At 39.2% G+C, this 19095-nt stretch overlaps 1 protein-coding gene across 10 annotated transcripts in view; it reads right to left on the reverse strand.

Moving 5' to 3' along the window:
• mast4 (microtubule associated serine/threonine kinase family member 4) overlaps positions 1–19095 on the reverse strand; it is a 99964-nt gene that overhangs the window by 46971 nt on the left and 33898 nt on the right. For all 10 annotated transcript variants that reach the window (XM_037116414.1, XM_037116415.1, XM_037116413.1 and 7 more), the window contains exon 4: positions 1732–1763. In XM_037116414.1, coding sequence (XP_036972309.1) covers positions 1732–1763 — 32 coding nt within the window. The remainder of the gene's footprint in view (positions 1–1731; positions 1764–19095) is intronic.

Here is a 19095-nt window from a genome sequence, read left to right on the forward strand (position 1 = left end):
CTGACAGCATCTGTTGAATTCAATAGGACTTCAAAAAGACCATGTAACAGAATCCACAGCCAACAATTCCTCCTTGATATCCTGTTGCAAAAAAGCAGCTGATGGAGCTGGGCAGCATGACAGCTTTGGATCTTCAGAACAACAACAGGCTGTTTTTGTGCTGAACAGGATCCAAAATAATGTTTGTACGTCCAACAGTGCGTTCCTTAAAGGTGCCAACACTTACAAATGATTGATTTTCAGATATTTAATTGGACCCAGCACAAGATTTCCAGTTATTAAGGTCAACCTATAAATAGGTTCCAGTAATCGCTCATGTTGAAAACAACTTTACATCTGACAGCATTTAAAAACATACAATCCATCACTCTTGTGGGGGTGGAAAGGGAATTACAGTAGTAAATGCCCCGTCAAGATTTAAAGACTTTGGGGAAAAGGGCTGACCTTGGTAATTAACCGGTATGTTGACGCCAACCAGCATGATAATGACATTGAATGTTCAGTAGATGGCTCTCTGTCACAGGAAAACCTCTGTGAGATTTCAGTGCTCTGAACATTTAAAAGAGTTAAATTCATTTTCCATGCCTTTTTTCTTTAGTGAGTTAAAGATACATAGATTTAGATTCTAGCAATCCCAGATGAGGCATCATTAACAATGTCAGTTTACATGTAACAAGCTTATTGTAATCTTATTCCCCTCTCGCCTCTTACATCTGTCACACCAACACTTTATCCTGTCTAACACACTGAAATCAAGCATGAGTGACAAAGCAGCCAGAGATGACAGCTATAATACCAATCTTATAAATATGAGACATACCACCATGACATACCATCATTTTTAAAAGGTGACAAATCGATCCCAAGCAATTAAATTCTATCAGCTTTTCAAACAAATAGCACTTTTGATGAATTTCAGGCAGTTTTATCAACATTGTCATATCCAAACACTATTACTATGGTTACCAAGGTCCCTGGCGGCTCCAGCTCTCTAAATATAAACTGGAGCGGGTTGGCGATCTCTCACTGCAGCCTGTTAGTAATGGCTCACCTCTATTACAGTAGGTGCCCCCTCTGGTAAGGTGCCACCAAGAGCTGCAAGGTGTCATGGGTAAATGTTTTTTCCTGCACCACCAAACTAAACCAAAATCAATGTTCAGGGTAGTCTATTATGCCTTCATCTGGCTTAAAAGCTGTGTCCATCAATGGCTGAGCATCAGCTTTAATAACCCGCTGAACAGAAATCTGACCATCCTAATTCACTGTACAGATCCTCTCTTTCTAAAGACTACTTGGACTATTAAAATAAAGCACTGATTAATAAATTTCACCATGAAGAAAAAAAATTAACTCTTTTCTACTCTAATTAAACTTTATAGATGTTCCTGATACTGATTCAGATACCTGAACTTGCATATTGACTGATAATCCCACACCAGTGCATTTAAAAAAACAAAACAAAACCAAACTTGCATAAAAAGTAAGTAGTTTTGGATTCTTGATGTCACATTCATTTTGGCATGCAGTTCAGACAAAATCTTTAAAAAGCTTAAAGCTAAAACTTGTAACTTCAAACATCAGCTTTTATACAAAGTTTATTTGAGTATCTGCACTAACAATCTAAGCGGTAGCGTGACAGCTGGAGGTTTATTACATGGTTTCATGTTAAACAAGTATCAAACCACCAGTGTACAGCAGATGCTTTTATGTAGCAGATATCTGAGTACTTACAAACTGCCTCTTCTGGGAAGACTCAGCTCTTTCTGCAAATGAAAAGAGAAGAAGTGTAAGTACAGAAAATAAGAACGTCAATTTAAACTCTAGTTACAACATTGAAAGGGTTACTTAGTTATTGATGCAACACTATCCTTGATAAATTAAACAAAATCTTTATCATACCCACATGTGTTTTTTAAAAATGAATCACAAGAAGCAAATGTGTTAATTTTATTCAGACTGAATCAGGATTTAAGGCGACTGTACGGTGGTGTGGGAGCTTCATTACGTGGCCCATTTTCGTATACGCATCTATTTCAGTTAAAAAATTTAAAAAGTAAAGTTTCTTTTGCATTTCTGATGTTTGCAACTAATGGGGCTATTATACTTTCTTCAAAATGAAAACTTTTCCTCATTAGACTGAAGGATGAATTCTGGATATATGATGCAGTGTGGAATAAATCATCTGTTATTTCAGGCTAATTGGTGGTTCTAATACTTCTGCTAGATCCTGCTGCCTGAGCAGCTAAATATTCAAACAATTACCACTTATGGTGTTATTGATACTTTAACAGAATTGTGAAGCTGTGCTGCATGTCTGTAGCCACTTAATAATAATGTAATAGGATTATTAATAAATGCTGTTGACCACACAGTCTGATCGCTGATTCGGATTTATGCCTTTACGGTCTTTTCCGGCATCCCCAATGACACTACCCACGCTAAAATGAATCAGAGGACTGGCATTTTTGATTTGGTCTGAATACAGCCACAGTCAACGAAGACTGTTAAAACCACATTGACAGCAGACGGTTCTGCTGCTGCGGCAGTGGCTTTACAGCCTCACAAATAGCCACCATATGGAAAGAGATCACAGAGCAGGTGTGAAACTGTAACTCAAACATCCCAAGAGAACTGGGAAGAAGTTTAAAGAAAGCATCTGGATTTAAAAATGTTCACTTAAAAATCACATAACAGCTGTGCCAAGTGAACAGGAAGGCCATGAAAGGATGATGCTCTTCCCAATAACATTTCCTGTAATTGATATCCTGTAACTATGAATTTAATGTTCCTACCTTGTCTAAATGAGGTGCAAATTTAAGTTCTCATGATACTTTTACAATCTGTTCTTGCTCTGATGTTTATATTATTCGACTCAATTTAAATAACGATCAGACGGTATACATGATGCTGAAACTAACCACAGAAGGCAGAGTTACACGAGGTCAGGCTTTAATAGCACCAACAATGCCCTCATTGATTTCTTGAGGATTATGCTTCCTCACAGGCTTCTTACTTAAGGGATAAAACTGCTGGCAAACATTTGCAATATTGCAAAGTCCTTGGAGTCATTAACTGACTCTGACTCAATGTGCTAACACAATGATTAAGTCTTCAATCTCAACAACTATTTCTGCATGTATCTAGTGGATATTTGTAAAAAATCCACTCAGGTGCCTCTGTTCATTTCTATTCTCTACCTGAGACGTAAGGGAATACAATCACCACATTTTGATTGATTTTCTATTTAAAATTGAAATCTTGACTCCACTAGCAACTTGTGCCACTAAAACTAGAAAGTAAGGCTGTTGACATTAATGAAAACAGCATGCGCACAACATGGTGCTAGTTAAATATCAGTCAGTGAGACTTTGTTAAAAGCTTGTGACTTCCCACCAGTCAGTTAAACCTCGATTCCACTTGGGCACATCACTCTAACATCCCTTGTGCAGTGCTGTCTTATTCCGTGGTTCACACGCTCAGTGAAACCACAAGCATAGAATGGCTGCGAATAGCTCCAACAACTGTGTCGCAGCCATAACGTGATGTAGATGTGCCTGATAAATCTGGTGGGTAAAACTGAAGAGGCCTCTTTGGAAGAGAAATTGTGTCTTTAATAAACTCAACTTGTTGCCTGTGATGTTAAAAAACAGGTCCTATTTGTAAGAAAGGTTGATTTTTGAGTCTCAGCTCGTTGGGAATGAGACTCAAAAATCAACTTTACAAAAAGGACCTTTGAACTTGGTATTCTCGTGAGTTTGGCTGACTGGACACAATTTTAGAAATTCCTGGATGCATGGACCTATATGGAGAAGAAGGGGTCACACTAAGGAATAAGCCAGTTTAAAAAAAACAAACAAACAAAAAAAAACACACCATTCAGCTTGTGCCCCTGTCACTGGGTAAATCTTCTCTGGTTATTTTAGACCAGAGACTGAACCTAGCATTTGTGTTTGTGAAGCTGTAAGGGCTCAACAGAACATCTCAAAAGATGCTGTTCAGCTCCTTCCCGGAAATTAAAATGAACCCTGACCCATTTAAGATTCCACAGACCATATTTCTTTGACAGCTGTTAGAACGAATAAGTGAAATACATCAGAGCAGAGATGATGCTGCTGCTGCATCGTTGATGTGACACCTGGAAAGCCAAGCAACCAACCTGAGCTACAGTGACAGATGAGCACACTGTGTACAGATCGCTGTATCCCCTTTGGACTCAACGCAACTGTTTTTTTTAATCACAGCAGTTTCTTGTTAAAAATCAGGTTGTTTGATCACGTTCACAACATTTCCCTGTGCTCTTTTATCTCGGCAGTGTGAAACAAAGACATAGCTCTCCAGCTCAGAAAATTCCAAATCTCTCCCCACTGGATCTGTCCTCTAACTGTAAAAGAGCACTGATAAATAACCTGGCTTTGGATCCATGTTGTTCTGGGAAAACAAATCCCACTGATTTGATCATTAGACATTTCATTGTCTCATAACTACCTGATAAGGGTGAGGTCCTTTGTCTCAAACAGTGTAGGACGTTAGGTTGATGTGTATTGGCTGCTCCAGTCAGCAGAAAAAGCGCTAAGCCCCAGTCTCCCTTTGCTATCAATTAGGGCTTAATGTCTGACTTCCCCTGCTGCCTACACAAGACCAAGGGCAGAGAGTTTCCTTGGGAGACATGGCCACAGCTCACACAACACTAATTACCAGCAGGGAATGACTTACAACGATTGGATATCCACCAATCAGGACACACCAAATAACAGTGTAAAGTCCTAAGACAATTTGAGAGCAAAAACATGACGATAACAAACCAATTTACTGAGAAACATGTATTCATTTGAAATACAATTCATGGCTCAATAAAATATTTACATAAAAGGGAAACAAATGTCTTGCTTTGCTTATTCATGCTTGATACTTGCAGCTTTCTGAATAGGCAAAGCTGTTGTCGAGAAAATGGTCCATTACTGACAGCGAGCGCATTCAAAGTGCACTGTGTGATACGGTTTTAATGAAATAGAGTGGTGAGACACATCAAAAACACACACAAACACTAAAACTTCCTACAAATAAAGTTTGGTTTTGTCTCTAGTATAACTAAAGCAGGAGCAGGATGGAACAGGCATCAGAAACAACCCAAATTAATTAATTTGTTTGTGGTGTTGTAGTATAAATTTACATTTTAAAACATTTTTTTTTCTATATTCAGGGTCCGCCGTTCCCACGTGGGATTAAAAATGGCTGTCACGCACAAAGCAATTAACAGAACACTACACAACACATGCATGTAATCATGCAAAATTCTGCTCAGCTGTGCACTCACTGATTTTGATGTTTCATCTCACTTGCTTTTATTTGACAGGTATACATTTGTGATGTGCTAGTGTGTGTTTTGCACAGCTCGTCTTATACATTTTTGATTTTTATGACTTTGTATGCTGGTTTAGTCTGCGTGGTTTGTGAAATGTGCTGTGTCTCCGCTCTGAGCTACCAAGGGACCACAAATGTGAATTAGCTTGAAGCTATAATCTGGTACGGTGCATCAAATCTTGACCTTTATGTTTGAGCTGTACACCGTCTCTTTTAAATAAATTAAATGAATTATAAATAATTAACATAAATCCAAGGTCAGCACTGACAGCAATGGTACATTAAAAAAATGCTTCTTTAAAACAAGATGAGCACATTTTCTATAGGTGAAAGGCTGCACATGTCCAAGTCCTCCTCAGCAAGCATCAACTGTGCAGGTTTAATACGAAAAAAATGAACGGCACGTGAAGATGTAGCATTTGTGCATTGAGTAGCAACAAACTTTAGACTGCTTTTTGCACTCTCTGGTGAGGCACCTTTTAAATCATGAAGTTACAATGGTGCACGGGCTCCGTAGTTGACATCGTCTTATCGGCCCAATATTAGTAACCAACACTGTGCACTCCTGTTGCATTTCTGACAAAGCTGTGGGACTTGAAATATTAAATATTTTTGCTGTTACTACAAATGGCCAGAGGTGTCACCGAATCAGCCAGTTCTGAAGCCTAAAGGATTCCAACTTTGACCTACAGTGTGGGACCCTGCTGCGAATGAGCACACACAATGTTAATTAAGCCCATCACTGGCAGACAGATCTTTCTGTATTTCACCATTTTATCTGTAAAATCTGTAGCAGTGCATTTTACGTCAACGAGCAATGACTCCTCTGCAAGAGCTGCCAGAGGAGGGAGACAAGTGTGCTGCACTGTGGGGTTAAAGAACATGGAGGATTTTAATGGTGTGATATTTCCTTTCGGGGTTAACCTCAGTAGCATTAGCAGACACCATGGAAACATTTTTCTTTTCTCCCTGTAACAGCCAATGGTCCTCACCTTTCTTTTATTATCCCTTACAGACACTTTTATTAATGTACTCAGAGTCAGAGTGGAGCTTGAGCTTTGTGCCAATGTCACGGTGAGCGTTTCAGACTCACACTGCTTAAAAATCAAAAGCACCAAAACCAGAGAAATCAATTCACTGAAAAGCTCTTACTGGACCTATATGTGTAGTACCTTTGTCATACTTCTTGTGCACAAGAGGTTTACAATTTTTGATCTGTGAACTTTTGACTTTACTGCCATGTGATTCTCTTTTGAAAGTTACACATGCTGTGTAGTACAAAACATATCTTTTGAGGACAAATGAGAGAAACAAATGAGAAAACAAGTCTTAATCTTCAGGTAATGCACTTTTCTTTTCAATTAAATTATTTACTTGTCTTTTTGTTGGTTCAGCATACTCTGACAGAATTCTGACTAATATTCAAAAACAACTTAAAACAAAATAAAAACCTTGCACTCATCAAGCAAACACTTAAAGACTTGAGTTCTGTGTACAAATGAAAAGCCTTGACATGTGTTTTTCCAAGTCAGCATGAGGCTGAATATAAATACAAGTGTTCCCATTACATTTTATGATCCTTAAGGAGGTTAAATCCTGTCAAATAGGTAGCACAAACTGAGAGTAATTGTATGAAAACCTTTCATCTGTGAAAGTTGGCTGCCAGGAAGTCAAACAGGTGATAAAAGTAAACCTTGTAGATTTAATCATTAGTTTATCCAGTAATCTTTTCAGTGTTCAAGCACTGACCTGAGATAGCTTATTATTCCTCGGGGTAAATGTCAATGAATGACTTCTAGCAACAGCATTTCATCTCCAAGACACCACATCAAAGCTGTAGGACTTCTCTTGTAAAAAGGTCTATGTGTAATGGTTCATTAATAATTCCCCTTGATTTATCTTGGATTTTCCTACATCTCAAGATCAAAAGTGTACTTGGTTTGACTCCAGTTCACTGCTGAGTAGCAGGAAAATCCCAATTCTCATATGAAGTCTTAATGTCGTCAGATCAGCACCTTAAATGACATCAGAGTAAAGGAAGGTAACCCCCCCTCCATCTTTCCTGTGGCATCTGGATTATAGTTCAGTTTGTCTGTAGTCATCAAGTGTGCCACAGAGTTCACTGAGGATCGCTGACCAGATCTACTTAACAATCTTGTAATTAAGGGCTCTCTGATTTAGTATTGGCAACCCTTATCCAGCACTGTGCAAACTGCTGCCTTTGGCCACATGTAGTCTTGAAAAGAGATGCACAATCAATTTCTTTTCAGATCCCATCTGACACGATGGCTACATATGCATATCTGCTCAAACTATATATTGTTGCTGATCTTGTTCATACTATGTGTAAGATTACATGAGGTTTTAATTAACAACAAAACTCTAGCAGATCAAATGCAAAGCAACGCATCATCAACTAGAGAATGTCCTGCTTGACATTAGGTTTAAGAAATAAGACTTCTTGTACATTTATTACACATTTATGCTTTAGATAAATAATGGAATCAACTTTGTTTTTTTAGAATGGCCCTGGGAATAACAAAAGGGTCCTAATTAAAGACTCAGAATCAAATCTTAGCCTTCATCTAACCTGAGCATTGCTTCAAAGTCAGGGACATCAAGTGTATGAGGAGATTAGGAGAGGTCAAATAGATCAATGAAGCTGGCTATCTGCTCTTAACACATGTGTAACACAGCAAGTAAACAAATACAAAACTGACTGAAGGATCTTTACGTTGGAGATAGTCTGGACATTTATAAACATTCAATGACCTAAATTTGAATCATATAGAAACTACGTGTAAGCATCTAATGTCTATCAACCATGACAGCTACATCAGTCAATTTAAACCCACTGTCTGAAGTAATATCTTCCACCATTATGCCCAGCTCAATGTAAAAAGAAGATATTGATTTCTCTACCAGCAGGGGGAGATTCAACAGCAAAGCGCACAGACACTGTTAGAAAGCTTGGCTGATTAAATCTGTTGGCATCCTCACATTTCTCCTTGTAGCAGGATGTTAAGTGTCATAAATACTTAATCCTGTGCCTCTTCCATTGCTGTACGAGGGAAACAATTAATTTCAAGACCGACACTGAGAAAAACGGTGTCGTAATTTGATGATCGCTGTTGTTTTTTATTTATTTATCTTTTTTTAATGGGGAGCATCTTTTAATGCCATGATAATGGAGCCTAGAGTCAAAATAAATTAAGATTAAAGAGATGTTCACAGCCATAGCCTGACGCTTGCAGGTTGGAAGTTTTGTTAAAGTTGCTTTAGCTGGTGAAAGTTAATATGCCTAATCATGTGAGATTCTGTTTTTGTCAAATGTGTCTCATATTGTTGGATCTGACAACATATATTACTATTTGGTGACACATCACTGTTTATTTTGCACGGTTGTTAATTGCCACTGGAACTAATGGCATATGTTTGTAAAAATGCAACACTGGTAACTGTCACTCGCAATGTACTTATGTCTTCACTCACTGTTAACTGTGGACTGGTGTCTGTCCATGTTTGACAGGAGCAAATGCAAATGACAGAAGTGATGCACAAACTCAGACAGCAGAAGGGACGAACAGCTGGAGATGACAGAGGACTCCAAACTACTGAAGGTGTCACTACAGCTTGAACAGAAGGTAGTGTATCCTCACAGAGCATCAGAGGGATGTAAAATCTAGTGGAAGGTAAAACTGTGTAGCCTTCAACGACAGATCCAACAGCAATAAAAATATTTCTGTAACACAAATGAAAGACAAGATAACAAAAAACTTACACTAATGTGAATTTTCAACCCAGATTCCAAAGATGGAGGGAAGCTGTGTACGTAAATGTAAAAAATGTATATAAAGACAGAACGCAATCATTTGCTAACGAACTGTGTTTAACAACAGCTGCTGTATGAAGTGTCCAAGAAGTAACATCCTTCTTACACTCATGTGTTCCTCACCCCGTCCTTGCTTTTGAAAGTCCAGGCCCCTCAAGGACACCACCTTCATACCAAATCATGATACTATCACCAGTTACCATTTATGGCTGCAGCAGTGTCAAAGTTTTCCCACGACTAATCAGCTTGTACGAACATATGCTGCAGAGCGCTGTGCTAATTTACTGCTAATGCAAAACCAACTTTCTACTGCTGCTGCTTGACATTAAAAGCATTAAACTGGCGAAATGTGAGTTGACGTTTATTTTGAAGTAGGCTAGTCACAGGAGATGCATTGTTCAGAGAGTTTAGCACTTATTCCTGTCGTTCATCAAAAATCCGTCTACATAGCAAAACAGCAGTCATGTTCAGCATTTGCTGACAGCGGATCAGTTTGAAATATGTCTGGGGGGTAGTTCTCCCCAGTTTCCTTGGAAGAACAAGAAGGAGCTGTTTGATGAAGAGCTGCAGGCGACAGGCTGTACAGCCCTAACTTCTCAATGAGGTAACAAATAACTTGGATCCGCATCAAGTTTTCAGGGGAACCTAAATACGGCAGAGTTCTTTCATTAAAATCCATGCATCATTCCCTCAGAAATGAATGAAAATGTCAGAAAAATCTCCTGGATCTTTAATTTCAACTGGCTCCGCACCAAGAGTTAATGGGGTCTGTTCTGCAGCGAGACCCATCCTCCATCCACATTTCATGGAAATCTTTTCAGAAGTCTTTGTGTAATACTGCCGACAAACTAACCAGCAAAAAGACCAGGCGCAAAAACATAACATCCTTGCTAGATAAAAATTGACAGATTGTGAGGAGGATGTGTACACAAATACTGTTATTTTATTGTAAATGGTCTGGTCCATCCTCAGCAATCCAGATCAATAAATAGACTTCATTTCACCTTTAGTTTGCTGGAGGAGCAAACATGAGGCAGCTCCTGGGATCCACACCAGAGGCTGCTATTGGACACAATTTTACACACTATTACCAACAGTTTTGTTTACCAACATTTAATTTTATGTAAATATTGTTAATCATACTCAAATCTTTTCTGTTGCAGTCAAAAGCAGTCATCCATTTGTTTAAATCACTTGCAAATTATGCAGAAATTGTGTGTCTGCTCTTTTACAAATGTGTTGAAACTCAAACATGGTTTAAAACAACAGTGAACTGTAAGCATCTGGTATCACAATCTATCCAATCTAATTCACCAGAGATGATGGAGGTTATCTTTTGTGATTATTCTTCCTCAAGGTGAACTTAATCTTTGAATCTGACCTCTTTCACTGCATCAATGAAGACCCACTGGAGCTGATAGAAACTCACCATGTTGCACAAGGACACTTCAGCAGGGAGGCTGCTGAGGTCCTCTAGCTAAAGAAAGGCTGGACTATTCACTTGTCCCTCCCAGAGGAGAGCTTTTCTTTGGTGCTTAAGAATTGAATGTATTCCCATTGAGTTCTTGTTTTTTGTGCTAATTTGACGAGAGAAACTATTTTTTTTCCTGCTGTTGGATACCCATACGAATTTATGGGTCAGCCATCAAAAAAGTGCTCAAAAACGTGGAAGTTGATGGCATTTCTTGTGTTTTACCATCATGTTTTATCAGCCAGGCTCTAACAACTACACATGAATGGCTCTTCAGAGGCTCACAATGTCACTGCACTCGTCAGGATGGCTACCTTTTATTACGAGGCAGTGTTAGATGTCACAAAGTACAGTAAAGCACACAATGCAATGTGGTAGCGTCTGACAGCCTGCGCCTAATTAAGATGAAGGGTGTGCGTGGCTGCTATAGGCATCATTAAAATCTATATAAAATCCTACAAATTTTATGTGATGAGGGAACATGTTGGCTGTACGCCCTCAAACCTGGTGAGACAAGAGACACAAAAGATAAACTAGAGGAACTCATCAGAGCAGGGAAGCTTGTTGAACTGTCATGACAGATACATCAGATGCACTGACATATTAATGAGGTGATCTTAAAACAACTCCAGCAATATAGTATGGCAATTATTTACATTTCTTAGAATTGACTGTGCAACACACACACACACACACAAACATAACAAATCTACTAACCTACAGAAAACATGGAAGCACTCTTTTACTTTTATTTCTGTAGCGCATTAAATCAACTGCCAATTCTTTACTTATTCTTATTCATAAAAACTACTGAAACTACAAAATAAAGTGAAATGCATCATAAACATATACCTCGATCTCATTATGCTTCTTAATGTGTCTCCAGACAAGCCAAAGAGAAGCTCCTCACAATGCTGACAAACATTCCTACTGAACTGAGCTGAACCACACACACACACACTTTAGCTGAGAACTTTATTTAAAGAACTCATTAATGGTTCTAACAACAGGAAACAATTCTCCCTTGCATTGTTCGTTAGACTGCGCTTGTTTTCAACACATCTAAAAATAAATTCTGCATGCTGTCACATCCATTAGGCATCAACATGAACACTAAAACCCTCCCGTCTTGTTCATCATCATCGATGATTTGGCGTTTTATTGCTATGATTACAGGATTCTTTCCACATTAAGCAACCAGTTACGCAAATGTGCAACAGTGCACAAAATAATTGCGGCTGATGATTTGAATTTTGTTTTTTATCTCATTTTGAATATTTTTTGCAAATATTGCTTCTTAACTTCCTTAACTTAATCTCCGGTTATTGATCCAAGGTCCATTTTGTAATGAGATCCAGTAAACACACTGAACATTAATATTTGATAGTTGTGCAAAAATACACTTGTTTTTTTGCAGTTAGTTAAAGAAGATCTATACCATTTATCAATGATTTGTGAAATAACAAGGTGATATCTCTGGTTCTGCTGTATTGATTTTGATCAAATTGCTCATAATGAGTCCTATTTATCACATTACCTAGATTAACCACACTGCAACTGGCCACTGAGTAACATCAGTGTAGAGAGTTTACCAGATTACAGGCAGCTTTACAAAAGCTAGTAGCTTTTTTAAGAAATGCCCCAAGTACCCCAAGACCTGGAAATACACTTTGATGTGTGAAACTGGTGTAGTTATCCTTTAAACAGTTTTTCCAGGATATCAATTTCATATCATGATAACAAAAAAGAAGCAACAATGTGCCTTAAGACTCATGTAATGCTGAACTGTGTCAACATGTTTCTCCTGAGGGCAACACCACAGACACCCTCTGTACTGTAAATAGTCCAGTTCTTAATCCACTCAATATAAACAAGGTCTGACTGGAGTGATGTCATCCCTTCCCTGCCTGAGAATGAATGGGAAACTGTGCAGCTGAACCTGCTACATTCATTTGCCTGACAAACTAACTTCCGTGTTTCCTTTTGAATGCAAAAGTCGGAGCCACAGGAGCGACCGTTGTGTAGGCAGTGCGTGTTCAGGCGAATAAAGAAGTCTTGTGTGGAAGAAAGAGAGCGAGGGAGGGAGGAGGAAGGTGTCCATCAAAGGAATAGAGAGATTAGGGTGCACAAAATTTCTGTTTGGAAGCTTTTTGATAAATCCAATTACATTCTTTTTTTTAATTATTATTGTTTTTTCCAGAGAAATTCATTAAGACCTTCAAAAAAATCCCAACAGCATAAATTAAACATCAGCTAATTGTCGGAAAGATTCTTAATCACAGAAGAACACATTGACACCAAATTTGTGGACATGAAAGTCAGCCTCATTGTGAAAAGAAGACGTGAATAAATGCTCAATGGCTAAATAAATAAAACATTATGAGATGAGAAATTTGCTCATAAACAAGCCAAACTCACCTTTGTTTATCATGAAATAAACGTTGGAGCATAACCCCAGTTTTATTGGTTTAATTCATCAGCCACAGTGCTGCCTAATTAAAACAAATGACACATACAATGGATCACAGGGCATTTGTGATTCAAACCACACACAGCAGTTTGAGCTGAATTTAAAAAAGGCTTCCTTTTAAACATGTTTATCAATTACTCTGTAAGTGGTCCGAGCGGGAGCGAGCAAAATTATAAATCAAGTCCAATTTAGGCTTTAATGTAACACCTACTGCACAGTTTGTGAGCTCGTCTGGAGAAAATGATTAATATCTGAAAAGGTCCTGGATTAAAAATGACATGACATGTTGAGTAAAATGTGAGCAGTTCCATATTTCAGAACACTCTGTCCTCCCTTTCCACCTGCATTTATATCTCAGAGTGATGGCAGCAATGATTTGATCATCATTTGTTAGGACTGTTTGTCAGCTTACACCTCAATTATGATCTTTGACTGGGAGTCAAAAGCCTGAATGTGCACTCCATCATCATGAAAAGTAAATGAGGCAAAAGTAAAGCCGTTCACACAACATAATCAATCCAGCTCCATAAATACTTCCCTCATTCTCCCTGCAGATAAAATGTGACAAATGATTTGAGGCTGCTTAAAAAGTAGCACACTTCGGACACAAATCTTTCTCTACTGTTATTATTTCAAAGGAGTGTAGATTAAACCATTTGCTCTGTAAAAAATCTTAATGACCCTCTTCAGTACATCTACTAAAAGAATGTATTCACAGTTCTGCCAAGAGATTCTCTCACATGCAGGACACGAGCACTCGCAGAGCCAGAACGTTGCCCACTCTGTACTGCCAAGTGTGAACACCAAAAGGTCTCAAAGTCCTGACTGTGTTCTGTTAAAAGAGCAACACGGGAGCTTCACGAGTCACGAAGGCATCCAGTACAAAGTCACCCCGCAGCTCTAACCCACACAGACTCCAGCTCCACAAACACAGCTAACGTTTGCTCGCCTACCTGTAGCCCTCGTCTCCTCAGAATGCTGGACTCGTCCATGATACCAAGCCCCGACTTGTCATGCCTCCCTACCGGTGTGAAGCCACGCTGCACTGGCTGGCTCCTGCTCCTGCTACCTCTCTCCCTCCCTTTCTCCCTCCCTCCCTCCCTCTCTCCCTCCCTCCCTCCAGCTAAATCTGATCTTAGCAGCTGCTAAACACTTCCATCAGAACTTATCTGATTGGAGGGGGGTAGTCAGCTGACACCTCCTCTTGTTCCTCTCCCCTGTAACTTCAGGAGTGAAGGAGAGAGATGAAGCGAGAGAGAGGGAGGGAGAGTGGGAGAGAGGGAAGATGGGCAGTTCTAATTTAGCGCAGCGACGGGCGGGGGTGAGTGGGTGAGTGAGGTGGAGGGGGACGAGTGGGAGCCCCAAGACTCATTTCTCCGAGCAGCCACGCTTTTTGGGCACCCTAGGTGACCATGAAAATGAGAGGATATCCTTCCCAGCATTGTTCTGCTCCAACCTCAACAATGAATCTGGCATCCTGTCTGCAGCAAGCAGGCTAACCAACCTCACTGGTCTTATTGCATTCAATGAAAGCTTAGACCAGTGAGGGAAACATGACAGCTGAGACCAACAGCTAACATTAAATGTAGCAAGAAAAGTAGGAGTGGAAAGAGGAGGGGAATAATAGTCCAGCACACTTTTCAGCGCTTTCAAACGTGAAGTGAAAATGCCACAGAAACTGCTGTGAGCCCATTTAATCAAATATGCTTCCTTCTTTCCAAAACAACCAAATACGGAATCATTATCATGCTGAAATCAACCGCACTTCCCTGCACAGCCTGTTATGTACACAACTCCATATCCTGTATACATTTCCTCCGGCTCCACATGAAGATGAGTTTGGAGGCAGTCGGCAAGTGGCCGCAGATCTTCAGCCTCACTAACTCGATGTCCTCACACCATCCTCATTATTAGCATTTGCAAAATAAGTTGTTTCTACTGCCATGCTGCCAATTCTATCCTGCAATTTCGTATTCTGTTTCAGTCTGTGTTTTTCTTTGCGCCCTCCCTCTCTCTTTTTTCACCCTCTCTTACTCATTTCCATTCACTGTGCTACTGCTCTGTGAATATTAAGTGGGCCCCTTCCATTCTCCTCATCTCCAGCCAAGCTCAAATGATTTCTCTTAGAGACTACGGCCTGCAATGACAGCTCCTCACTACTACAGAAGGCGGTGCACAGGACTGTCAGACAGGTGACCACTACATCAACTTTTCCCATTTGGAAACCTGTACAACACAAAGCTGATTGAGTGTTGCAGAAGGCTGAGGCGACACTCATTTGTGCTGCTGCGCTGATAAGAAAGTGGAGAAGAGAAAGCTCAGGTCTGCGCTCTCGGGTAATCAGACTGTTTTTGAATAAACCCCTTAAAACCTCAGAGGATGAGGATTACAGTAGTCAACTTTTTCAGCTTGAACAATGCCCTCCAGATTACCTTAGGGAATTAAAGAATCCTGCTCTGTTCTACTGACTTGCCTCAAGTCTTTGCTCAGTCTGTGGCAGCTTGAAGGAACAATTAAGAAAATTCCACACTGGACTAACAATGAAGATGAGAAGCAACGCAGGGGCCGGCTCATTCGTCTTATTTAATACAGGAAGTCCCAATTTCTCTGTTGTACACAGTGGCTATAACAAGCACAACAGTCACTACATACTGGTGCTGAAACAACTAATAAATTAGTTGACTGAAATACTGGAAAAAGCCACGTCAAAAACAAGTAAAAACAATGAATGCAAGAGGCTTCCTGGTTGTAATAAGCAAGGGAAAAAAAACTGCCAATGGAACAAGTGAAATGTGTCTAAAAGCTCGTCTCTAGATTTCACATTAATGTTATGAGATATTTTGACAACAATTTACACAGATATGCTTACTAATGAAGCAAGGTTGTGTTTTAATGAAGCCCATCCTACCTTAGCATAGGTAATGGGAATGTGACTACTTTTGCAATTATTCTGCCATAAGCCAAAATGTTTTTTTGACCTGGCAGCTGGATGAAACATCAGGCGATGACCAGAGTCATTGGGATTTTTTGTGGCATAACCACGAACGTCTGTAAAAGATCTGGTGCCGAATACATCGTCTAGGTTCCATGAACGTTTGTATAAAATTTACACTGTCATCCCCTGGAGCCATGCCGCCGGCATTGCTACATACATCAAATATTTGTTGGCTCAAGCCTCTCAAATGTCAAGATTTGTTGCTCTTCACTGTTTAGGATCAGTGATTGGATAAAAACAAAAGCCGTTGCTAATAAGTTATTTTATAACGAAATTATAACAATTGTTTTTTCATTGTTTTCTGAAATTTCATAGAAGGGAACGATATACAGGACAAATAATTACTTTCTCTAATTTGAAATATAGCTAGACCATTTTAAGAAAAGAAATGACACAAAGTAAAGCAGCTTTGACTCATGTTTCAGGGCAGTTATGAGGCCAGACAGTTGCTGCCAGTGGCCTTGGAGCACAGCCACAGAATAGCCTCTGGAAAAAGTCCAGGGGTTGTCTGTGACTCATTTCCTCCTGGCAGGTGGGCAGCTTGAGGTTGTTTCCTCTGCCTTTGGAGAAAAAAGGGAGAGCGGGCACTGAAAGCATGCAGAGAGTGCTGATTGAGTGACCCACAGCCTTTACTCTGCCTGAGCTTATCAGACCAAGAGGCCACCTGCAGATGTAAGGCAAGCAGAGGAGGGACACAGGCCTGTGAAGAGAGCGGTAAGGAAAGAAAGAGTCGATTCCCACCATAAAAAGCAGCGCAAAGAATCCATCTGTCCAAAGCCAAAGGAGTTAGAATATCCAGCCATGATAAAACCCTGTAGAGCCAACCTCCCAATGGATGAGGAAAGTCTTTAACCTTGACAACGAGCACAAAGATAGTAACCAAGAACAACCAACAGTTGCGATGCATCCGTCTAAATTCCCCTCTGGTTTTTCAATTTTTAAATAAATTTGAATAGCCAAGTAAATGTATGCATTCATAAGATGAAAAACGGTGCCAGCTTGAGTCCACTTGAAAAATCAAAATAGCCTTTCCTCTCAATTCATTTTCCTCAGTTTCAGTGTCACGCTGTGCAGAAAATACCATCGCTTCTGAATTTCAGAACAGGGAAAATTGTATCTCAAACAGAGCGAATGACAGGGGTTGAATGTCTCAACTGCGGCTACTTCATCTGGAGTGACAGTTTCATTTATATGCCACCCATATGTTTACAGTAACACGCCCCACGGTTTGTAATTTTGTGATGCCTGAAGCAAATTTATTTCTAAAGCTATTCTGTAGAACACAAAGGGGTAAAACAAAAACAGAGATGACAACATCTCATGGAGATGACAATGAAGGTTTTTATCCGGTAAGGTTGTGTTATTGTTCCTCAATGCTACTGAAACACAACCACACAACCTCTAAATAAAATTAGGTTTATCATACATTTAGTTGGATTTAGCTACTTTAGGTCTAATCATTTCTTTCTTTACTTTGTAGTTCTGTGGATGTGTATATGTTTAACTGGTTTACAATGGCAGCAACACATTAACACGTTAAGCAGGAGGCTGTTTAGATTAACCATTTCATGCATGCGTTATTAAGTAACAAAGTTATTTTTTAATGAAAAAACATCACAATAACCAGACCAGACAGGTCAGTACAATACGTTTCAACTGAATATGTGGCACAACCAAATCTCAAGAATAAATGTTAGTACGTTTCAGCTAAACCACATACAACTTCAACCAGATATTTATTTTACAACTTTACATTTAGGATCTACTTCTTTCCTGTCACAATGCTGTGCTTGTGCTCTACTCAGGTTAAGGCACAAAAACACTTGGTTAGGGTTAGGAAAGATCATAGTTTGGCTTAAAATATTGCCAGAAAAATAGCTGGAAATATCTGGAGGTCTCCATTAAATCAATCAATCAATCAATCAATCAATCAATCAATCAATCAATCAATCAATCAATCGGCTTTTGACACAACAAAAATGGCAAGAAATATCTCCAGGTGTCCTTACAAATACGCACTAGTGTGACTCGAACTGCAGTCGACTGTACTGCAAGGTAATTTTAAAATTTAATTCTAGTACATTATATCAGAATTTTTATTTAAAAACATACAAAATACTTTAGAATCTAAATAGGCAGTGTGAACAAATGTATTTGGTGTCACAGAAAAAAATATATAAGAAAGGTTGGGATAAAGTTTTTCTCCAACACCTTGTGTAAATGATAAATGTATTTTCTGAGAGTAAGAAGATTAAACAGTTATTTTAGAGGTACTAGTTCCAGCTCCTCTTCCCTCTGTGAAGTCTCAAAGGTAATAATAAAATGAAATTGTGGACAAGGTTTTGGGTCTTTAGAGTCATGTCTTTCAAATATCTGTCCAGTGTAGTAGATTCCATTTATGAAAGGGTTCGTTCCTCCTGAAAATATTGTAAATCATGGAGAGACCTGCTGATTTAGTAATTAAAATATACATACAGCACCATATATACTGTATAAAACAAATTGAATCACATACAAATTATGGGTCAAATTTAGACATTACAAACCAATCTAAAGGTCAAATCATGGACAAAGAAACAAAGAGAGACCACAGACACAGACAGATCAATAATCTGAGTAACTTATTTTCCACTCTTGTGTTCTTCAGTGGCTACTTCGGGGGCTGGATAATAGTATTTTTATATTGTATCAAGTGGACTGATATTAAAAAAGTAGACGGGCTGTTCGGTGTTGACTGAAAATCTATAGTATTTGCGAGAAACTTCGTTTTTTTCTGACCAGACACATTCAGTTTGTACACATAAACTGCAGTTCCTTCCCTTTGCAACAACAATGATATCAGTGAAGGACATCACTGACTGCAATTATGAGACAGAATGAGAGTCCACAAAGGCACAACATCAGGATTATGACAGTCTTATCTCCATATCACACCAGAGGTGGAGTATTGATTTTCTGCCAAAGAG

Source organism: Acanthopagrus latus, chromosome 12 (genome assembly GCF_904848185.1).
Source record: "Acanthopagrus latus isolate v.2019 chromosome 12, fAcaLat1.1, whole genome shotgun sequence".
Taxonomy (NCBI): Eukaryota; Metazoa; Chordata; class Actinopteri; order Spariformes; family Sparidae; genus Acanthopagrus; species Acanthopagrus latus.